A 22,270-nucleotide genomic window follows, 5' to 3' on the forward strand; every position below is an offset into this window, starting at 1 on the left:
TGCTGCAATGTGTAGCTGTGACATCAGAGCTGATGCTAAAAAAGCTTTTGCACGTCTATGCATATTATATTTATGCTTCTGCACTGTGCTGTAGCACTGACCTTTGTACTTCCCTTGCCTCACAGTGAAAGCAAAATAAACCTTATAAAAGGACAGCAAAGTCAGTTCAGGAAACACTGGTAAGATTTTTCAAAAATCATCCAAAGATGCTCAAATACCACAGTGAATTAATGAAGTTAATACACCCTCTGCGAGAAAGCGGAGCAGAAGTTCAGCAAGGCTGGAAATTGCAAGAGCAGAGCGGACGCCACACATACCAGTATTTCAAACGCTCAGTGAGCAAGTAACCCGGTGAGACCTCCGAGACCTTGACCAGGATAGACAAGCTCTGCCCTGTCAGAACTGGCTGCTTTCCTGGGTTTACAGAATCCTACTAGTTTCCCACACCAGGGAAAAGGATTATGAAAGGACTCCAAGTTGAACCTCTTCTTGCTCGCTCTGCAACCTGCTAGTTGATCTTATCCTGTTCCCGGAAAAGCTCCATTTTGCCATCCATGACCTTAGCACGATCCATTACAGCACAGGATACAGGAGCTGGGATTCCCTACAAAAGGAGCTTTAAGCAGAAGGGTCCGGCCAGCAAGAGATGAGCTAGAGGAGACTGTACCAGCAAGCCGTGGTCAGCAGCAAAGGGGGCCAAGGCTAGCATGAAAGGAGGAGACGTTTCGGCTATCACTTTGCAAAGAAAGGGCATAACACACCTGACAATACATTTAAACAATGCAAAACATCCTTTCCAATGCCTGCAGCAAATCAGCTCATATCCTAAAGATCTAACACACATGGGCCCACAAGCGCTTGCCAAGTTGTCAACATGGCCTTTGATATCAAAAAGCTTTGAAACCCCTGCCTTAAAGGCCAACACTTGTTGCTCCACCCATATTTGAAATGCAAGATGCCTGAAAGCTATAGAACTATTTTAACACTGAACATGCAGGAGACTGCACTGCAGAGCGGCACAGTCACTGGGAACTGCAGTTGGAAAACTAACAACTCCCCCACTGCTACAATAACCGTAAGGACATAACAGAAGATGTGCCAGGGATCGCAAGCAACTCAAGTGTTCTAGCGCTTTCTGTGATCTCCACTACATAACCTAGGCAAGCGGCACCTTCTTTAAACTCCCATTAAATGTCAAGCTAGCAAGAGCTGCGGGGCAGGAAGGATAAACCCACCACCTTCTTTACAATCTCTTTTATTAAACCGCACACTGAACTGAGACCCGATGAGGGTATGTTTCCCCCCCACACACACACACTTTGTTGGGGGAGGAAGGTAGTAAAAAAAAAAAAAAAAAAAAAATATTACTTCCACTCTTCAACAGAAAACCGAAGCATCCCGCTTTGCGACTCTCGCATTACAGCTAGGGGAAGGAAACTTCACACGTTTTTCACCTAGATGTAGTTCATTCTCTTTATTTTTACTTCTTTATATTTCTTTTTTCAGAGGGGGTAATGTTGACATAACTCTGATTTTCAAAGCTAGGGCATCATCTTTGACCCTATCCTTTTCAAGTTCCTCCCCCCCCCCCCCAAACTTTCCAGCTGGTCACACCACTTCCCTGGCTCCTCAGCATGACCCAAGACCGCTCCACAACATTCGAGATGGAGACTCCATGATGTCCAACAACCCACCAGCTCCTACCAGGATGGCCCGGCAGCACCAGCCCTCAAGTTTACGGCCACTGACCAAAGTCATGATTACACTCCAGACACAACACAACTACTTACCAGCTGCTTAAAATACCCTTCTCCACAGACACATGCCCAACAGTCTTAGTACATGTTTCAGTAGCGTTTAGTCTTGCCCCTTTGGCACAGTAATTCAGGAGTTGTAGACATGCAGTAAGTCTGATCTGATCCAGACTTTAACATCTGTGTGAAATGTAAAGCTTGTAATCAGCTAGTATAAAAATATTTTGGTTACAATGAGTATGATTTACACTTTTCCTATTTGTGTTCTTCAGAACTAAGTGTTCTGCATACACTAATTGTTTTCTGCCAGTCATCTTTCCAATTAAGATTTGTTCCTTCCTTCCTAATTTTTCCAGCATGCCACAAAAAATTCAGTTCCTGACATGTTCCAACAGGGATAAGAGGAATGATCAGTAGAGATTCAACATGCCACGCATCCGCCAACTTCTCGAATAACCAAAGGTAAAGCAAAGCATCTCAAAAGGAAAGGTTTACAAAGATAGCAGCTCCATTATGACAGCTGGTCCCAAGGTCATCACCATTTCTGTCAGTTGTCAAAAGTGTTTTATGGTTGTATTTAAAAAGAAAGGTGACTACAATCCCCAAACACTAACAAAAAGTTATCCCCTAACACGCTATCTCTATACTCTGTTGATTCAAATTCAAGCAAGAGTAATTGTTTACTAGATATTAAGGATGACCCTATAAGAAACAGCACTAAATGAGCTCTATTCCAGCTTAAGCAGGAGCAGGCTCATCAACAAAACTAACGTGAAAACAAAACAAGAGACCAGTCTCTTCCAAATCCAAATCTGTGTCTGCCCTTATGCATTACCTCCCTAGGAACATCAACTAACATGAGCGTCTTAGCTGTTTCTGCAGTCCTTAGGTGCTAGAATTTGTCAAGGGCTCCAAATCAAGAGTCTGTCTAGTCATATATATCTATAAAAAGAATGTGCTATTTTAAGAGACAGTCACCTATCGCACAACTCCAGATGAACAATAAAATGGACCCTCCACTTGATCCACAAACAGAGTTGCTGGTGGTAGGTTTTGTTTTTAAATAAAGATGCTACTGATCATACATCAGCAAGAAGTCAAGTTGCAAGGAATTAACTAGTACACTCATCTCATTTTCCCACCAACAACAGGATTCACAGATCCAAGTTTTGTTGCTCAATAGCCACTGCTTCTGCCAAAAATCACAAGGGAGCCAGGAGGAGGGGATGGCAAATATGAAATGGGACAACAGCTGTCAAGGTAATTCGATAGCAGCGATGGCTTCTTGAACCAATGGACACTCTTGAGAACGCGAGCCAAGGCCTCTAGGCATCCACAGAAAAGCCAAGTAAGATAAAGAGCTCGGTGAGAGAGCTGATACAGATGTCTGAGACAGGAGAAAGAACAAAGAAAGCCAAGGCCATCTAACTTCTAAGAACTTCAGTTTTCCAAACAAAAGAATTTCAGAGCAAGAGTCCAGATCAGCCCTCCCAGCCATGAAGACAAACCATCTTTTGTTTGAGAAGTGTTTGCAAGTTTTCCCAGTGCCTTTTCTAAAGATATCTCAAAATTACAACACCCAAATAGAAAACAGGAGTGAAAAATGAGCAGATGTATTAAAAAGATTAAATTATTATTCTTTTATAGACTCAAATCTAGCTCAACTTACATTATGAAGTGGCTACCTGTATTTTGAGGTTCATATAAAATTAGGCTTACAGCTACAAGTTAATTCCTAATAGACCAGTGCCCACAGTCAAAAATTTCCTTGCTGTGTTTGTAACAGAAGAAATGTCCAAAGAAAATAGTTATCACTGGAAACCCTGACAGTTTCCATCCTTTTAACTTAACTGCTCTAAGTGAACCATCACTTCAGCAATGAGTCATATCCTTTGATGGAATAGTGAGAAGAAAGCTCATTTACCTGTGCCTATGTGGCACCTGTTTTAGTGACAGAGACATTAAATGGATCACTCGGACGCACCAAAAATAAAGGCAAGCACAAGCAGCACATCAGGAGCATGTTAGCTAGGTCAAGGGCAACAGAGAGAAGTCAAATACTTCAATGATTATTCTGATCAGTAGGTTTTACCCCTTCTTCTATATGGTTTTCCTATTTTTCTATTACACCTTTTATTTTCTATATTTTATGCTTTATCCTTCTCCCTGTTTATTTCTGTGCCTGTGAAACAACATGTTCCCTTCCTTTCCAGAGTTTCTGGATGCTTCCCCCCACCAAGATTCAAGCTTATCTCAGCAATCTAATAGAAGTCTGCAATAGTTGGAGGAAATAAAAATAGAAGCAAACAGATATGATCATTGTTTTGTTCTGTAATTAGTCATCTGCTACAGAAATGCTATATACCAAGAAACACGATCACTGCCGAGATGCACTGATGGGTACACAATACAAATAAACCACTTCTTCAGGCTGAACTCAGCACTTCGCTGGGCATTAATGCAGTTACTTATGTTGAAAACAGTTTATTATGAGGGAAAAATAAGACACATGACTCCTGGCTTTAAGAACTGCAAGCATTTTCCACACATCTAGCAGCAGTAAACTCTAGTATCAAATTTTAAATCATAAGCTGCAAAGCTAGTTGATTATTCTCTTCTAATTTCTCTTCTAATAAGATCCTCAAACACCGTACTTAAGCACCCTTCCCGTTGTGAGAAGCCACTGGCTTGCTAAATTGTGGCTGCAGATTTCCCCCACAAGCATTGCAGCTTCCCTATCAACTCCAGAGGTAGTCTACCGCTATTTTTGTAAGCACTTATTAAAACCCCCTCACCGAACACAGAGCTGTATTAAGTGCTGGTCCTCCAGAGAGAGAGTCAGACACAGGGACCAGAAGGTGGCTTCTGAAGGTCTCTCTCCTGACCCTCACACACGCAGATAAAGAGAATCCCCAGAATGACCGACTCGAAGTCAAACAGGTTTAACAACCCTTTACCACCTCTGATACACCAGGCAATTTGCCTGGTGTGTCACAGGTAAAAATGTGCATAAGTTGGGACCAGGGCTGTAAGTCACCTACTCCATGCAACTTTAAAAGTTTACCATCTTAAAGGTTGCGACACTCCCACCTCTTCCTCACGCAGCCTTCAAAGGCTGCCATAGCTACTCCTACCATTACTGCCTTCATCTCCCCACTCCAAGGCAAAGGGGTTAAGTTTGTTTCAGAGCAATTTTTTTTTTTTTTTTTTTTTTTTTTATTTCTGTCATCTCTGGTAGCAATTCTTCCTATGAAATGCCTGCATTTACACTTTACCAGGGGACACCACTGACCTCAGTCAAGGGAAGGATGAACGAGTCTCGCTTCATGCCTTCACTGCATAAACCTAATGCCTGAGAGAAAGATAAAATGAATTATGTCTTCGCTGTCCCAGTCACATCCATTTTCTGAACAGAACAGGCAGCAAAATTCACAGTTCCTCCATCCTGTTCCTACTTCTTATAACAAAGAAAACAGTAAAGAACCAAGGTGGAGCTAGGCAGACCAACAGGATCACAACTGCATCAAAACTCTACATGCTAGTATCAGTGCCCTTGCTTACAAGTCCAAGACTAAGCTTCTGCAATAAAAGACACTTTGAGATGTAAAAGCCATTAATGGAAGCACGAAGAGACACAGTGATAACTATATAGGCAAGACACAATTTTTTTTTTTCCTCAATTCTATGTCATGGGTGCAAGCACAGCCTGAACCCTGATGTGAAAGAAATTGAGCAAGCCTCTTCCCACAACGCGCACGTGGGCCCAACACTAGAGAAGCGGCAGAATCCAGTCTCTGTCAGCATACTCTGAAAAAGCAGGATGATGTGGCAGAGAGAAAGCTTGCCTTGCACAACTCTGGGGAAGAGCTGAATTATCAAAAGGGATAGAGGTTTTGCACATTCCCTTATCTGTTGACAAATAGCAGGTTGATGGGTAGCTATTTACCCGTATCATGCATAGAAGAGGGGAAAGGCCTAATCCTTATCCAAGCCCAAATTTCACCAGCAGCGAGACAGACTTGGATCTCTGTCACTGCTCCCCTCTTACCCAGACTGCTGTTGTATTAGCCTTGTTAAGTGATAGGTCCATGATGCAAAGACAACTTTCCAACTGAACCAAGGATAGAGCTTGAGACTTCCTGGCTCATGAGGGAGCCATGCTTTTTAGTTTTACTTTGGTTGCCACCTTGTTGTCTACAAGGGAAAAAAGGAGAACTACTCATATATTCCTCAAGAGTGGAAATCCAAGCAATAGTAACAGGCTTGTCGCTTAAAAGCTTTTCAGTCAGCCAAAAAAAGAAATTAGTACCTAATCAATCATAAATTGATTACTACTTTAAAGCTGTCTGAAAACAAAAAACTAAGACACATAGGATAAAAGGATTACAGCACCTCTGACACAGTTTAAAAAAAAAAACACACAGATTAAGAGCTCCTGTGCTAGTAAAGTGTTAAAAAGCACGAGACACCACACTTTATGGCAGTAATTTTAGTGCCCATAAAGCTACACAGAACAAGTCACTAACTCCTAGGACATTTACTTTAACTACATCTCCCCACCCTTGCCTAACAGATGGCCTCACATCTCATCTGCAGCTACTTTCTCCCATCAGATTTTCCTCACCTTCTGCCAACAAACAGTGCCAGGCATGTTGATCTGCAGAAAGGAGAGTGAAGATGCTAAGACAGACACTGACAGGAGAGGGCCTTGCAGAAAGAGAAACACAAAATTCGAGTCATTAGAGGGACTGTCAGTCTAAAGAAAGTTACAGTCATCGTACAAGGAAGCTATTACATGTAGACTAAGGCCAAACTTTTATTATATGCCTTGAATTACAGGAGAAAAAACAAACATACTGGTTACCACTAAAACACTCAATAGATGCAAGGGAAGGGGACAAAAATATTAGTCCTTATTCTAGAGCAATGTAACTGAAGCACAAAGAGAAGGCATCACAGTCTGTTCGCAACTTTGGACAGCGCTAGGAAATCCAAAAGTTTAAACACAATGCTCTGGCATGGCTATGAGACAATACAATCTCTCCTGCCCTCAGATTACCCTCAAACGTACTTTGCTCACTCTTGCAATTTATGGGATTTATATTATCCAGGATGCTTTGTTTTTACTTGCCATCCCAAAGACTTTCCTTCTCCAAAAACAGAAAGAGAAGCTAATCCCTCTAGAAATGACTCAAAGAAGGTTGACGACAACCAGAGGGACAGACATTTTGCAAGTCACCTGAACTCTGCTGCTGCTGCCATCACTTCTGTCAAGAATTTGAGCTAGAAACTCCTAAGTGACAGAGGCAAACTTAAGGGAAAGTGCTAGGGACAAAACAGATGGCAATTTCTAACTCACCAGTGTTCTGCAGTGGGAAGGATCTTGCTGCCTCTTCAGGAGTCTCAAGGTACAATATCTAAATTGGCCTTGCCACAGCTCACCCTTCCTCATGCTCCACCTCCAGCACCACATCTGCTGCTCGCTTAACCCCACAGTGAGCCTGGCAGAAAACTTTCTCAGAGTTGGCAGTTTTAGCTCACTGCTAAACATCAAACACTCATACCAGGGCAAAGGAGGAATCGGGAACATGTTTGGGGAAAGGGGAAAATAGCAGCACCAATTTCATCAGTTTAAGGACAATTTTGGAACTGTGCTCTCTTGTTTCATGTCCTTTTCCTCCATTGCCTCAGCTGCAATGCTGGCCTGACCCAGCACAAATACCTTTCAGCCAGCCAGCAAGCTGAACAAGTGCACTGAGGAATCAGGTAAGCACCAGAGCTCAGAGGAAAGAGGAGGAGTGCTGGAAGAGTAACCATAACTACCCTCTTCAATAGCAACACACTGCTGGCTGCTCTCCTCTAACACACTAGCAAAGTGGGTCACATTAATGCAAGAAATGTTAAGACAGGCCAGAATTTAAGCCTCCTCGGATGAAGATGGCAAACATCATGAATCTGGGCAAGCTGGACAGGTTTAGTTGCTATCTCAAGTGAAGCCAGTACAAACTCTTACTTCGGTAAGTGGGGCTTACCCCATCAACTTCACCAGCAGCTCCCTCACGCATCAAACACTGTCTGATAAACTTGCTTAGCCATTATCCACTCAAGTGGCTCTTAAAGCGCTCAATGACCCTGCATATTCTCTTTGTCCAACACTCTGTTCACTCGCTTGAAGCGGTTACATCCTTAGTTTCCTTGGGTCGTCGTCCTTTGTTCTGGAGGAACTGAACAAACAGGAATAGGAAAATCAGATCTCCTGCATGTGTTAAGCCAAGTTGTTACGAGGTAAAAACACAGCCAGTTCTTGTAGATAAGAACTTCTGCGTGCAGTTATATCTTCAGGTATTTCATGTCCTGATCATCCCCAAAAGCCACAGAATATACCAACCTAGAGATGAGATTTTCTCTACTTAGGAGAAGTGTTCATAAGCATCACCATAGCATAAGGTCTTCCCGCTCCCAAAAACTGCGCACTGCTTCTAGCTATAGGAGTACTTTTAATCACAGTACATATTCTTTCATTTCTTGCTACAACTAACTGCAATGCTACAGAGGACAGCTAAAATTACCAGATTCGCTAAATGAATCTCTCAAGTTTAGAGCACTTCATTCCCTCCTGAAATAATGCTCATACTAAGGCTTCCCCTAGAAACTGGCAGGGGATTGCTTATTTAGTGCTTCTCAGAGGAAACAGATGTAGGCCCACATTCAACATAAACGCCACCCAAGCCCCCATGCCTGCCAGCTGCCTAAGAGTGGCTCTCTGCTCAGCATCTTCCTTTAAGCTTTTAAAGCACTCCTCAAGGCACCCAGCTCTTTCCATTAATCAGAAGGAGGCCATAGGTAAAAAGAGGGGTGCCTAGATGCAGCCCCAAATACTTCCACATGCATTTTCAGCTAGAGATTATTTGCATAGAAGGGAGGGGGAAGCAAAATTACTACAGAGTACTCTTCCAAGTTAATAAAGCATCTCTTATCATCAATATGAACTTCTCTGTTCTGAGCTTGGACTCAGATATTCTAGCATAGTTACTACTTCCAGAATGGCCCCATATACCTAAAAGAGAGTATACTGATAGCTCTTCAAAGCCCAACAGCTTAAATCCAAAGTGGTTAGGGATACAACTAGAGAAGTTCCCCTTCTCTGAATACTTTCCTTGAAACTCTTGGGTTGGAGCCTGTGCATTGCATGGGGCTGAGAGGGCTATTACTCTTGGAAGCTATACTCCAAAATTCTTTCCTTTACTGGAAGATGTGAGGTTGATGATTTACAAGGCAGAAATGTAGTAAAGCCTCTTACCACTGGACCATGTTCAAACAGCAGGCAAACAACAAGTTCAAACCTGGCTTTCAGGCCACAAATGAAAGTGCTCTGAACACTCTAATGTATGTGCATCTTTCCCCCCTGCCTCCCTACCTAGTCTCTCTCATAAAAGAAAAGCTCATTTCAAAGACTATGGCAAAAACTAGAAAATTCAGAACAGCTGTTCTGGAAAGAGAGGAAAAAAAAAGCAAAGCATTAAGGTCAGAATAGAGCCACTGTCAGACCTCTCTTCCTATACACAGCAGGTGTGTCCCTGCCAAGAGGAGGAAAAAACAAGATTCCCACCTGTGATGCATCATGCAGTACAGGGACTCCTTCAGCTCCACCTATAACTCCAGGGGCACTGGAGAAAGGAGGAAAGGAAAGCTACTATATTTGCTTGCACAGTGGCTGCACACACAACAGCACTCACATTCAACCTTACAACTGGCATAAAGCAATAGATTGCTGTAGTTCTTGGAAACTGCATTGGTTATGTAGGTAAATTAAGTTTATTTTGTTTTTTCTTTATCACCTCAGCTGCCTACCTCAAACTCTAACCTCAGGGGATTCCCACATTTGGGAGCTTCAGCCTACTTTCACCCCCCCCCCCACCGAGACTGCCTACAGGGTAAACTGCAGCTTTTTGGTTTCCAGGTTCTCCTTGGGAGTGTTCAGTCAATGCAACACAAGTCAGATTAAACCAGCAAGCTACTGCCAAAAGAGTGATAATAATCCCCCTTGTGCCTTTATCAACCAAACAGAAAGACCCCAAAGAACTGTCAGTCCTGATTATGAAAAAGATGCAGGTTTTACTCTATGGAAAAAGAACAAAACTTTAACTTTCTTGTGATCTCTGTAAGGGTCATATGAAAACACAAATACATGAGTATTGAAGAAACAAAAGTAGCTTTTCCTCTACATCTGATATAAGAAAATGTAAGCCTCTCATTTCTCTTGCAAGTGAGCACTTGAGCTTTAGTAGCTGATGTAGAGTCTGCCTGGTATTTTCAACAAGACAAAAATAAACAGTGATTTTGATAGGGTAGGATTTCTTTCTGGAGAAATCCCATACACATAGCACAAGCAATTCTTCCACACTTAGAAGAAAAGAAAGAAAAAGACTCCCACCAAGCAGTGAAGTCCTTGAATCTAGCTGGAGAGTTATCAGTGTTTTCAAACCTTACCACCCCAAAAGGCTCCAGGCAAACTAGACTACCGAGGAGAAGATAAGTTATTCGCTATGAGGGCAGGGAACCAACATGCAGCAAAGATCAAGTCACACCTGCTAGAGCAGTATAAATCCCATACAGCTACAGCACTGTAATCCATTCACTGGGTCACTCACAGGAACACTACCCCCAGCCTCCCCTGAAGCTTCTGACTCCTTTGCTCTGCTGGAAAGCCTTTATATAACCACTGTCTTAAAAGATGCATTGCTCCCCCCATGCCCAGCAACCTTCCTCTAATACATACAGCTTATATCAAGGGGAAAGAAAGAAAGCAAACACTACATCAGAGCACTAAAATAAAAGCTGAAAGTCAGCCTTATCTGTACACATACCTCAGTTACACACAGGAGGAAAAAAACCACACAAATTCACATAACAAAACATATCTCATGCTGATTTATCCATCTTCAAGCAAAAACAATTTAATGATGTCCCTAGGAGTACAAGTTAGAGCTACTGAATAATTCTAAGTCACAATTTAGGCCTGCTTTAACTAATAACATTTAACCAAAGCCTCTTACTAGATACCTTGTAATATTAGATTCAGGCCCCTGTCTGCACTTGCTGTGCATAGGAATCGTAACTGTTAAGAGCTCTACTTCTTACTTCAGATGGAAACATGTCCCAAGCTAGATAGGCAAGCTGTAGTCTTAATTCTTGCTAAAACTCACAGCCACACCTACTCTCCATGCCAGGTTGTAAGTTTTATCAAAAACATGTTCACACTGGCAAGGGAATTTCTTTTTTTTTTTCATAGACTAGAAATTACTGACAAGCAATACAAATAGGCAACTCATCATCCTTGTCCTCACATAACCATGGCGCAGAAAGGGGGCCTGCAGGCTCATTTTCAGCCAAGGGCCTCGCTTAGAACTGCCCAGTGCAAAGGGCTGGCAGGATAATCTTCTGAGAGCAGGAGGCGGAGAACTGAAAGGAGACCAGAAATGGCACGATCACTCTAAAAACGGTTCAACGGCAGCAGAGTATCCAACTAAGAGGCAGAGTCAGCATTTCATTGCCCTGATTACTCAGGGACAAGTGGGTAAAATAAAGCTTTGTTCACCTCCATAAAGATCAACAGTCGTGGCCTGCTCTGTCATATCGCTGTAAGTGATTATGCCACCATAAAAAACACACTATCAAAATTTTCACTCACTCTTGTTGCAGGAGAGAGCCTCAGACAAGTAAGAGCCTATTCTTGATGGCACAGTTCACACTGCAGAGAGCAAAGTTACAACATCACTCTTGCCTGAAGAGTGGATTCCTTCAGGATTGCCAGCGGAAGGAGGCATGGTGCAATCCCAACAGAAGGCACTACAGAAAACAAAAACTGTAGGTCTTTTGTACTAACGCATGTGCTCATCTTCTGGCCCAGCTCCTCTGGCTGGAGCTGAGCTCTTGCTCAGTTAATTAGTAACTACAGCAGAACCTCATTAACTTGTTACTCTGGAGGCCTCAGTAACCACCAGGTTTGAGTTCCCAGATTGACAAGCATCACACTAACCCTGCCCTTTAAGTTACAGTTCCTCTAATAGAAAAGGCTGCCACTCCCATAGTCAAATGCTGAAGTTATTGCACCAACTAGATTTCCAGACAAAATGCTTCAATGCAAAGAGACAACGTATTAGTCCCAGTCACACTTACAAGCTTTCTTAGCTCTGAGGTTTCTATTCAAACTAGGGCTTGGGTACTTCGTCTTGTAACCAAGTTGTTTTAATGTGCTTTTAGTATTATTTTCCTAGGCCTCTCAAGAGGATATCATCATTACTAGGTAAAGAACAAGACTGAATTATCTCTTTAAACCACAAAAATAACCACAACAAACACTTCCTGTAAGAATCCCAATTTTCAACATACCTGCCAGCCCAGACACAAAGAAATATCTTGTACTGACAGACTGTGCTCCTGAAACAGAACAGTTAGTCACTTAAGACTGCCACACTTCTGTGTCATCTACGGGACATCACATAGGTTGTTCAATACATCTATGAAATCACTCTTCTGTTCAGTGAAAACTGGCTGCCTACTAGAATTCTGCAAGTCTCCTAAGCAATTTTAACAGAAAGCACAAAAGCAATGGCTCAAAGCTCTCCAAGGTCCCCTACTCATGACTCTCCAGAGTGGAAAGTTAGTACAGACTCAAAAACAGGGGTGAGAGCAATTTGAGTAGGGGACAAAGAAGGGAAGAGTCAGTGGAGACAATTTTGGAAAGAATCAAAGCCTCTAAGTTATCAGGAGCCACAAAAGGAAAGAAAAGTGGCAGGAGCCACTGCCTGAAGCAGATCAGGTACACGCAGCTCAAGTGGCAAGACAAAAGAATGTCCAGTTCTACTCCAAGCATGATGGACTTTGCTGCAAGAGAGGGGTCTCTCTGACATCTCCCCATCCGATATTGCAACCTAATGTTTCAAGCAGACTGCCAAACAGGGACTGACTTCTTCAAAGTGGACTTTGTGAAAGACACAATATGGTTTTGTGCCCTACAGTCATTCTATTAGTGATTTTTTAGAAGCCATGGGAAGTCTTTTAGTAGATTTTAGTTTCTCTATCTGTCCATGATGTACAAAAAGCCATTTTGAACCCCATTGTGCTTCTGGACTTACCTGCTCCAGGTCATTCCTCCCTCTTTCCTATACCCACCTCTCTGTAAGACCTACACTAAGGTGACCAGGTTCTCTCTCCCCCTCATAGTTCCTTAACCTGGTTTACCTTTCCTACCCTTCTCCAGATGCTTTGTATACCGTCATGCTTAGCCCCAGTTTGTTTCCAGCATAGCTTCTTCTGCCAACAACTATTGGGTCATACCAATTCCTAGGCCAAGGGAAAAGGTGGATTCTACCAGAAGGAGGTCACTGAAGAGCTAATACATCTCACTTCAGCAGTACATAATCACAGAAAAAGTGAAACAAAAAACCGATTCAGTGACCTTGGTAGGAGTCAGGTTGGAGCAACCAGCTGATCTGGGGCTGTCATCCATGTGCTGCTGGCTGTACCTCATTAGCACCAAGTATTCACTCTTCCATTTGTAGCTGGCAGACTGTATTTTAAGACCTTGTCAAAACAGGAGTACCAGGTCACGCTCACCAGACACAGTACGGTTTGGAGTACTGCAGTCCTGTGTTGAGGGCTAGTTTTACAAGCTCTACTAGTGAATTAGGAGGGATTCACTATTAGAAGTCTACCCACATTGTCAATTGCACTACACTTTTGGAGAGGCACATAACAGAGCTCTCTTCTTCATTAGTTCAAGTATTAAGGGAATACCAGATAGATTCATTCAACACATTCTAGGCCTACTTACTGATGCCCAAGTGGCTGTAAAAGTGACTTATGATTTCTAATATTAAGCATACAGTGTAAAGTGCTCAGAAGAAATAAGTAGTGGGATTTCAAATTCTCCACTAGAATGTCTGCTCTCGAAATGAAGCAAGACAAAAATTTGACATTGCTGTTCAACACCAGAGATGAGTAGATCTTCTCTACAATTTAATGGCCCTGATGCTTCAAGCTAATTGACCTAATAACCCCGCCAGTACCCCTGCTCACCATAGGTTTTGATTCCTCCAGTAAAGAAGGGGCAGGGCTAGGGCTTTTAAATTACATGTAAAGTAATTGAGGAAAGGAAGGAGTTAACTACCAGGTAGAGTGATATCACAGCCTAGCAAGAGAAAAATTTATCTTTGGATGGCTTTGCTGTTGAGCTCTCCTGTAATTGTACATGCTAATGGCCCAATACGTAAGTGTCAGAATGGATCTGCTCTGTTAAATAAAAATGGATAATCTAATATATTAGGTTAACAGAAGGATTTTTTTTTTCCCCAAATATCTGCTCTGGCACAGAGCAATGAAGAGGCTGATAAGAGTACCTCAAACTCATTTCTTCCATCACACAGCTACCCAGAGGTCTTGAAAAGACAGTCTGTAATCATGTAATTAGAAGCTACTTTATAACGCTTACAGACTGTAAAGTCAAATAATAGTTGTACAGATGACGTCCATTTTAGTCTTTCCCAATACTGATCAACTAAACAGCTAAATTACAATAGCATTTCACAGTTCCCCACTTAGCGTTTTCCAGCGTTAAGAATACAAGAAGCACTCCGAGCACCCCAAAACAGAAGGGGATTCCCACTACTGCTGTTTACCTGCATGCAAGAGCTGACAAAGTTCAATGTTTACTAGACACACTCACAGAAGGAAAAAACAGTTACAACTATTTATTAAAGGCAATATCCTTAACTCCAGAAGTTCTTGAATTGCAGCTTGATGGGATCAGTAAGCTTCCATGGGGAACAAAATACTTTTGCTCTTTTCTAATGCTATTTCTCTAAGCATTCATAGTCAGTCAGACATACTACATAGGATTCACCATCACTGTTTTTACATCTTTGTATTTAACTGAAGCTTACTCGCAAAGCACCCTGCTCCTAAAAACCTCACACCGGCAGAGAAATGCTCAAATTTCACAGCTCAGTCTCAGCTCTAGAGGAAAAATACTGCAATGGCTACATTACCTCAGCATTTTGCTGCATCTATTGAATTCAATCAGAAGTCCACATGCCACCTCTTCTCCCTATTCTGCTTCAGAAAAATGCCAGTGAAATGCTGCTGGCTACTCAAGAGTGACTTGAGGTTTACATCCTGGCATATTACAGATATCCTTAATAGATATAGAGAAGGCAGATGGAAACTTGGTTCATTCATAGTGGGTTTCACTCTGATCAGCTTCAGTGAAGGAAAGAGTTTGCTAACATTGCAAACAAGCCGGGGGGAGAAGGTGAGAGAGTGAGGAAAGCAATGTCTGGTCTTTGTTGAACGTAAAGAGTTCCTGGCAATCAGCTGAAGGGCAATCAAAAAAGAAAAATCATACCCAGCATGGTGTCAAATTCAAATCTCTATTGCTTAGAACATTTATGAAACCATTTAATTCACTTACTCTTTCCCTGTCCGCCATGTAAACCATGTTTCATTCTACTTTCAAAAACAGAACTGAGCCTCCAGCCAGGATCTTCACCAAGACTGGGTGGGTGAAAGAGCAGTGCTGCTCTCCAGCAGCATCTTTTATTCTTGTAGGCCCTAAAAAAGCTTCTCAGCAGGGAGCCTAGAAGAACTGGAGCTGTTCTCCAATGCTTTCCCCTTGACACCTCCCCCTCAGCATACCAGCACGAAGGCTATCTGCAATAACCCACATCCTCTCTTCTCCAGTGGAATGAGCACGCATCCCTGAGGAGCTCTGCAAGGCCAGCAAAGCTCTTGGCAGCACAGTACCTGCGGGTCCTATGCTGTCAGACCGCCCAGAAACAGTTTGTCACATGGCACCCCCCCCCCCACACACACACACACACACCCCATGTGATTCTTGTTCAGAGAACAAATCTGCAGGCATACCATAAGCCTTCTGAATCTTGGTGGCAAATTCCCTTCCACCTACCATTCCTCTACTTTCTTCTTCCAAAAAGACTCTCTATGCTAGACCTCAACACACTTCCCTTTATGTGAATTTTCCCAAAATGGACCAGAGGAGATCCCTTTTATTAGCCAAGTAGCACTGAAAATGATATCATCTTCCAAGAAGGAGTTCTTTGATAATCCCAGAAGGGATTTATGTAGTTTCTTCCACTTTCTTGCAATGCTGCAGTCACAAGCCTAAATAGAAAAATGGCTTAGGAGACTGACTACCTATTAGATGAACTAAAAGAAAATGAGCATTCAGAGGTCACCCATGGAAAGTCCGGATGCAAACTCAGCAGGATGGAAATTTATACAGCCTTCAAGGGACCAGGAAAGAAATTGCTTACAAATTTAGGTTTGAGCTGTATCAGAGAGATATGGGACCTAATAACAGAGAGAAAACTCAGACCAAAACAATGATAATGCAGCACTTTGGATTCCCACACCACCAATCACTCACTATCCTACTCACTTCCAAGAAGAGGATCTGTGTGCTCAGAGGAATAAATAGAACCAGGTATTCTTCTTTGCCCCCCTCAAGAACAAGGCTTTTTTGTTTAAAGTTGCTGGGACTTGGGTTTTTCTGTAGGGGGAGGAAGAACTGGAAAGCAATAGGGAAAGTTTTCCTGAAGGTCCTATATCTAAATCAAATATAGCCAAACACATACTATTAGAAACAGACAATACAAGACCAACAGAGCACAGAGAGAAGTTTGTCACGTGAAATCTGACAAGGGAATTTTCAGGGAAGAAAAATCTTTGAGGTCCAATCGACAGCGATTTTAGTATGGAATCTAGTAATTTTTTCAACGCTGCAACATGATTCAGAAAATAAGATCTCAGAACTGCTGTATACAGTTACCATGACTTCTTTGCAACAGGTTGTTAACTCTGATCTTTAGTATAACATAATAGCGGATAGATAAAAATAAGATCAAAACATAAGACTCAAAGCCCCCAAATCTGCAACTGCAACAGATAAGGAGGGCTCCGATTGAGAAATTCCTGCATTCCAAAGCTGTCCAGGCCACCAGGAAAGCAGCCATACAATGGCTCATAGTACGTGGGCCAATCTTAAAATATTAGTATTACAACACAATGCTTTTCAAGCTGAATTCTTGTAGCTCTGGCACGCAGGGAGCTAGAAATAGAGCGCTTTGGATTTAGGATCACACATGCAGAGATCAGCCAGTGAAAAACACCAAGAGCAATGCCAGAGAGCATTTGAGCAGAGACCTAGGAAAACTGTCATAAAAAAAGCCCACACACTTGTCAACAGGGGAAAGGAGACAAGTGGAGACAGTACACCAGCTTCTTTCCAAAAATAAGACTTTGTCACTCATTCACTCCCTGTTGCAGCTTAGGAGCTAGGACATTATCAGATCCTGGAAGAGATAACGCCTTACTCCTCTTTACAGCAACAGTCAACATCAGATTACCTGGGAGTGGACTTATTTCAGATGAGATCTACCTTTGTGCTGAGCAAAGTCAGGCAGGTCATTTCTTGGTCTAAAATAAAGGGTACCTTGTACCTCTCTGCACTGTTAAACATGGGTTGAATTCAAAAAAAGCTAAAACCCACCCTGCAGTTCGTAGGCAAGGAGATTTGACGGTACAGGTAGAGATTCATGGTTTGTTGACAGGACTAGAGAACTGCTCCACTTCCAGAAGCTTTTTATTAATCTATTTTTAAATAAGCAACGCTTTTCATAAGACAACCTTTTTTGCAGACTCCTCAGGAGTCATATTTATTCATATTTTAAGAGATTAGAGCAACAAGGGAGGGGGAATATGCTGCAGCGCATGCTCCAATTTCAAATTTCTTGCCTGGCAGCCTAGAAGTTAAACAGATTTTTATTGTCTAATTGTGGGCAAAGAACATTAATGAACAGCCTCACAAACAAATCGTCCAACTGTTCAGCCTAAACACCAGAAAGAGTACAGAACTACCAGTTTCATCTTCCACAACAGTCCAAGTACTTATATCTTACAATGCTTGGCTTTTAATCGCCTGCTTGTAAGTCTCAATTCTAAGTTTGGGCCAAGAATGTTTTGTTCCTGCCTAAAAAGTGAGCTTCAGACCCCCACCTCCAGCTAATTACTACACTTCTCAGAGAATAGGCCTCTTTCTTTAAGCCAATTAAACTGTTCAATTGACAGCAGCACTGTGACACTAGCTGCCCACTGCACTGAACAGCAGCGGTGGGGAGCCAGGTCGGGGAACACACACGCGCAGGGCTTGTCGAGCAAGTCTGCTGTGGTGGAAGACCAATGTGGTGGTAAGAGAATGGTTAGAAACAGTAAGTTTGTTTATTTTCAATACTGTACTAGAGAGCAACACACAATTCAAGTCTCCCCCTTAATTTATACATTCTCATGGGAATTTGGCAAGATGGCTCGAAAGAAGAAAGTTTGAAGACCTCTTGCAAAAGACACTGTGCTATGCCAGATCAAGCAAGCTATCGGTTATTTACATTCACTTCAACAGACACAAAGGAAGGCATTTATTTCCATCATATCTGTACTTTTAAAGAGAAACTAGTTAGTACAAAACTGGTCCTACCATTGGGGCTTGTCAATACAAGTCATCCAGCACAGCTATTCTGGAGTAATACGTAAGTATGACCAAACTATCCTGAATTAATTCACTACCACATAGACTATTCCAGAAAGAAAAGTGACCTCAGGAGGGAACACACACATGAGGAAGTTATCCTAGGCTTGTGCTAATGGGACGTTTCTTGTGCAAGCAAGGGAAATCCTCCAGCTACCGGGGAAAGTGATCTCCTGTTTGTACCTTCCAAGCGACCCAGAAGAAATTATGAAGCCCATTTTAAGCACAAGCTTCAAAAATTGTTAGAAGCAATATTTGACTCAGCCACACATGCAGGATTAAAATGAATACCTAGTTCTCCCTGCAATTAAATAAAAAGGACTCCTGTGTTAACACACAGGGCTGTGTTTCATCTCCTTCAGATAGGGGAAATAAAGCATCCAACAGTTTCCATTCCTTCAGACATATTGCTACAAACAAAACAAGAAAACTACAAACTTAGGTAGAGAGAAACTACCCAGACATGTTATCTTCTCGAGTCAGAAGAACGAGGAGGAGGCAGGGGCAGAGGGGAAAGAAAAATGCTATGCCCGCATACGTGGCAAAAATTACCTTAAGTAGCCAACAGTTAGAGTGACATTAACTTAGTTTCAGACCCGAGCCGCAGATTCTGTAGCATACAGACCATAGATTAGGCGCTGTCTCATCTCTCGTTCAATAGCTCTGAACCTGAATAAGAATTCCCCTTCTCTACCCAAAGGTAGAAAGGGTTAAAACAAAACACTTGCTGTTCTAGTCTAGTCAGTAAAAAGTAGGAGCATGTTTGCTTTTATCTGTGAAGATGAAATACAGATCATGAAACCAATGGAATAATCCCTTAAATCACAGAAATAGTGTTAAACCAAGAAGAAACAGACCAAATGCCATGCCGTCAGAGCTCAGCGTGTGGATCAAACAGTACACGGACATTCAAATGGCAGAGTTTATTACCTAGAAGGACCATAAGCGCAACTTACAAAGTTCTTCTGGAGATAACTTTTGCAGCTGATAAAAGGTTAACTCAAATATTCCTTATTAGCCTCGCTGTGGTGTCAACGCAGCTATAAAGATCTCCTTTTTCAGTCAGGTTATCTCCCAGGACTGAACTGTTCAGTAGTACTTTGATCAGAACTCCCAGGGTATGATCAACTCTATGGCGCTCACATTACCTTCAGTTTTCCAGTACAGCAGTCCAAAAATATCCTATCCATCTGAAGTTTCATTTGCTATTTCTTGGAGAGTGCTTTCCTGCCCAGGATAAACAGCCTGCGCTATTACTTGGCTTGAACGGAAGAATAGATTAAAAGAAAACTTGTCCTTTCTCACAAAGGCTTATAACAGGAACTAAGATGCACTTGTCAGGTCAGTATCTCCTACAATTAAGATGAGGTCGGAAAGCTTCAGTCCTGTTCTGATGCAACTAATACGCATGCTATGCCAGCGAGAGGTAAAAAGGATCATGTCTTCACGCAGCTCAGTCTCCGATTATCGGGGCAGAGGGAAGCCTAGGTGAAGAGGTCTGTAACACTGAAGCGTACCCCTAACAAGCATGTTCAAATATATTTTAAGGCTCATGCATGAAAAGCACCCTGAAACTACTTACAAGCTACAAGATCAAAACATCAATCAAAACAGTTGGAACACAAGCAGGGAATGGAAATCGCCCAGCTGAGCCTATGAATGGAGTTTAAAAGCCTTGTTTATCTCAGCACGTGTGTACACACTAAGCCTGAAAGATATGAGTGAGCTACATGAGCAGCCCACCCACTCCTTACTGTCAGGCCAGCTGAAAGAGCACAGAGAAGACACTGCCAAGTAACAAGCACAGATTCACACCAGCAGTTCCCACTGTACTGGGTGGATGGGGCAGGGGGGAAACTTGCTTGGCACTATGCCCACAGACCTCCCCCCCAAAAACAGTGGGAAAAAGAGGAAGGGGGCACATATCACCTAGCAGCCACACACCAGCTTTCTGAGGCAGGTAACTGGCAGATGTGACAGGTGCCTAAATAGAGGCCACTCTCTGTACCGAGTGCACCTTCCCAAACCCCTCTGGGAACAGCAAACGGAGAGGAGTACCTGGAGAGCCCTCTTATCCCCCAGGCCAGCTCATAGTACGAAGGTGGATGCTGATACCTACTGACCCCGACCTCCCCCCTACGCCCCTGTGACAGGCATGTCCCACCTTTCTTGAACTCCTCCAGCATGGCATCAAGCTTGGTGTCATTGAAGACAAAGTGCAGCGGATGGTTGTAGAATCGGGTGATGGTCTTGAGCGGAGTGCAGTCATCAGGGTCCACGAAAGCCAGGTCCTTAACAAAGAGCAGGTCCACAATGTTGGAGCGGTCACCCTCAAAAACAGGGATGCGGGTATAACCGCTCTCCATGATCTCAGACATAGTGTTGAAGTCGAGCACAGCCTCAGCAGCTATCATGAAGCAGTCTCGGAGTGGAGTCATCACATCCTCCACTGTCTTGGTGCGCAGCTCCAGAGCTCCTTGGATAATGTTGAGCTCCTCTTTGACTAGGTCATTATAAGGGTCGGTGACCCGCAGCATCTCCAACAACTTCTCACGGTTATAGACCGTGCCGATCTCCTGGCCCAGGACACAGTCCAGCAGCTTGCTGACTGGGTAGGAGGCCGGGAAGGTCATCATCATGAAAAACTTGGTGAGGAAGATGGTGTTGGCGCCCACGGCCAGGCCGTGCCGAGAGCAAATGGCCTGCGGCACGATCTCGCCGAAGATGACGATACCGATGGTGGAGACCACCACGGCCACCAGCCCGGAGCCGGCAATGTCGTCCAGCAGGATGGTAAGCGTGGTGTTGACCAGGACGTTGCCCAGCAAGAGGGAGCAGAGCAGGTAGTTGCCCTGGCGGCGCACGGGCTCGATGCGCTTGGCGTAGTTCTTCTCTTTGTCCGTGCCACAGTTTTGCACGATGCGCAGTTCCATGGGGTCCAGGGCCATGAGGCCCAGGTTGAGGCCGCTGAACATGCCCGAGAGGCAGAGCAGGAGCGAGATGAAGATCACCTGCAGCCAGAAGGGCAGCAGGAACTTCTTCTCCTCACCCACGATCATCTTGGTGTCCTCACCGTCGTGGTAGATCCAGGTGGTCTCACCCCAGGGCGGGGGTCCGGCCGGCCCCTCGGCTCCCGCCAGCCCGCCGGCGGCCCCGGGCCCCAGGGCGGCGGCGGCAGGGGCCGACACCGAGGTGCACAGGTAGTAGGACTTGCTCTTCTCCGTCTTGCGCAGGGGCTTGATCTCGATCTCGATGATGCCCGAGGTGCGGCGGTTGAGCACGATGTGCGGCAGGATGATGATGTCCGAGGTGCGGATGCCGCAGCGCTGCGGGGCGCCGCCGCCGCCCGGCCCCCCGCCGCCGCGCCCCGCCGCCGCCCCCGCCGCCGCCCGCCCGCCGCGCCGCCGCTCGTGCTCCGTGAAGGCGATGCGCGACCACGTCTCGTTGTTGATGTTCTGCCCGTAGACCCGCAGCTTCACCCGCGTCCGCTCGCTCACCCGCAGCGCGCCCCCCTCCATGAAGGAGACGTCGTCCGTGTCCTCCAGCCGCAGGCCGATGATCACCGTCTCCTCCTCCGCCGCCGAGGCGGCGGCGGAGGCCGGCGGCCGTTGGCCCAGGCAGGCGCCGAGCAGCAGCAGCAGCACCACCCGCGCCCCCCGGCCGCCCCCCGCCATGTTCCCACCGGGCAGCGCGGCCATCTTTAGTCAGGGCTCGGCGCCGCCGCGGCCCCGCATCGCCGCGCGGCGCCTGCGGCGTGCCCCGGCTCCTCCGGCGGCGGCGGTGGCGGGCGGGCAGGCGCGGCGGGCGAGGCGGCGGGCACGGCTAGCCCGCGGGACCCGACAGGCGGCGACTGCCGGGCCGGGCCGAGCCGAGCGCCGCCTCAAGCCCCTGCCCTCGCCGCCCCTCCCCCGCCCGC

General features: G+C 44.5%; 1 protein-coding gene across 1 annotated transcript in view; it reads right to left on the reverse strand.

The window, feature by feature from the left end:
• CNNM2 (cyclin and CBS domain divalent metal cation transport mediator 2) overlaps positions 1–22,052 on the reverse strand; it is a 132,569-nt gene extending 110,517 nt beyond the window's left edge. The window contains exon 1 of the mRNA XM_009665589.2: positions 20,519–22,052. Coding sequence (XP_009663884.2) covers positions 20,519–22,052 — 1,534 coding nt within the window. The remainder of the gene's footprint in view (positions 1–20,518) is intronic.
• Between the last annotated feature and the right edge of the window lie 218 nt (positions 22,053–22,270).

Source organism: Struthio camelus, chromosome 7, assembly GCF_040807025.1.
Source record: "Struthio camelus isolate bStrCam1 chromosome 7, bStrCam1.hap1, whole genome shotgun sequence".
In the NCBI taxonomy this organism is placed as follows: domain Eukaryota; kingdom Metazoa; phylum Chordata; class Aves; order Struthioniformes; family Struthionidae; genus Struthio; species Struthio camelus.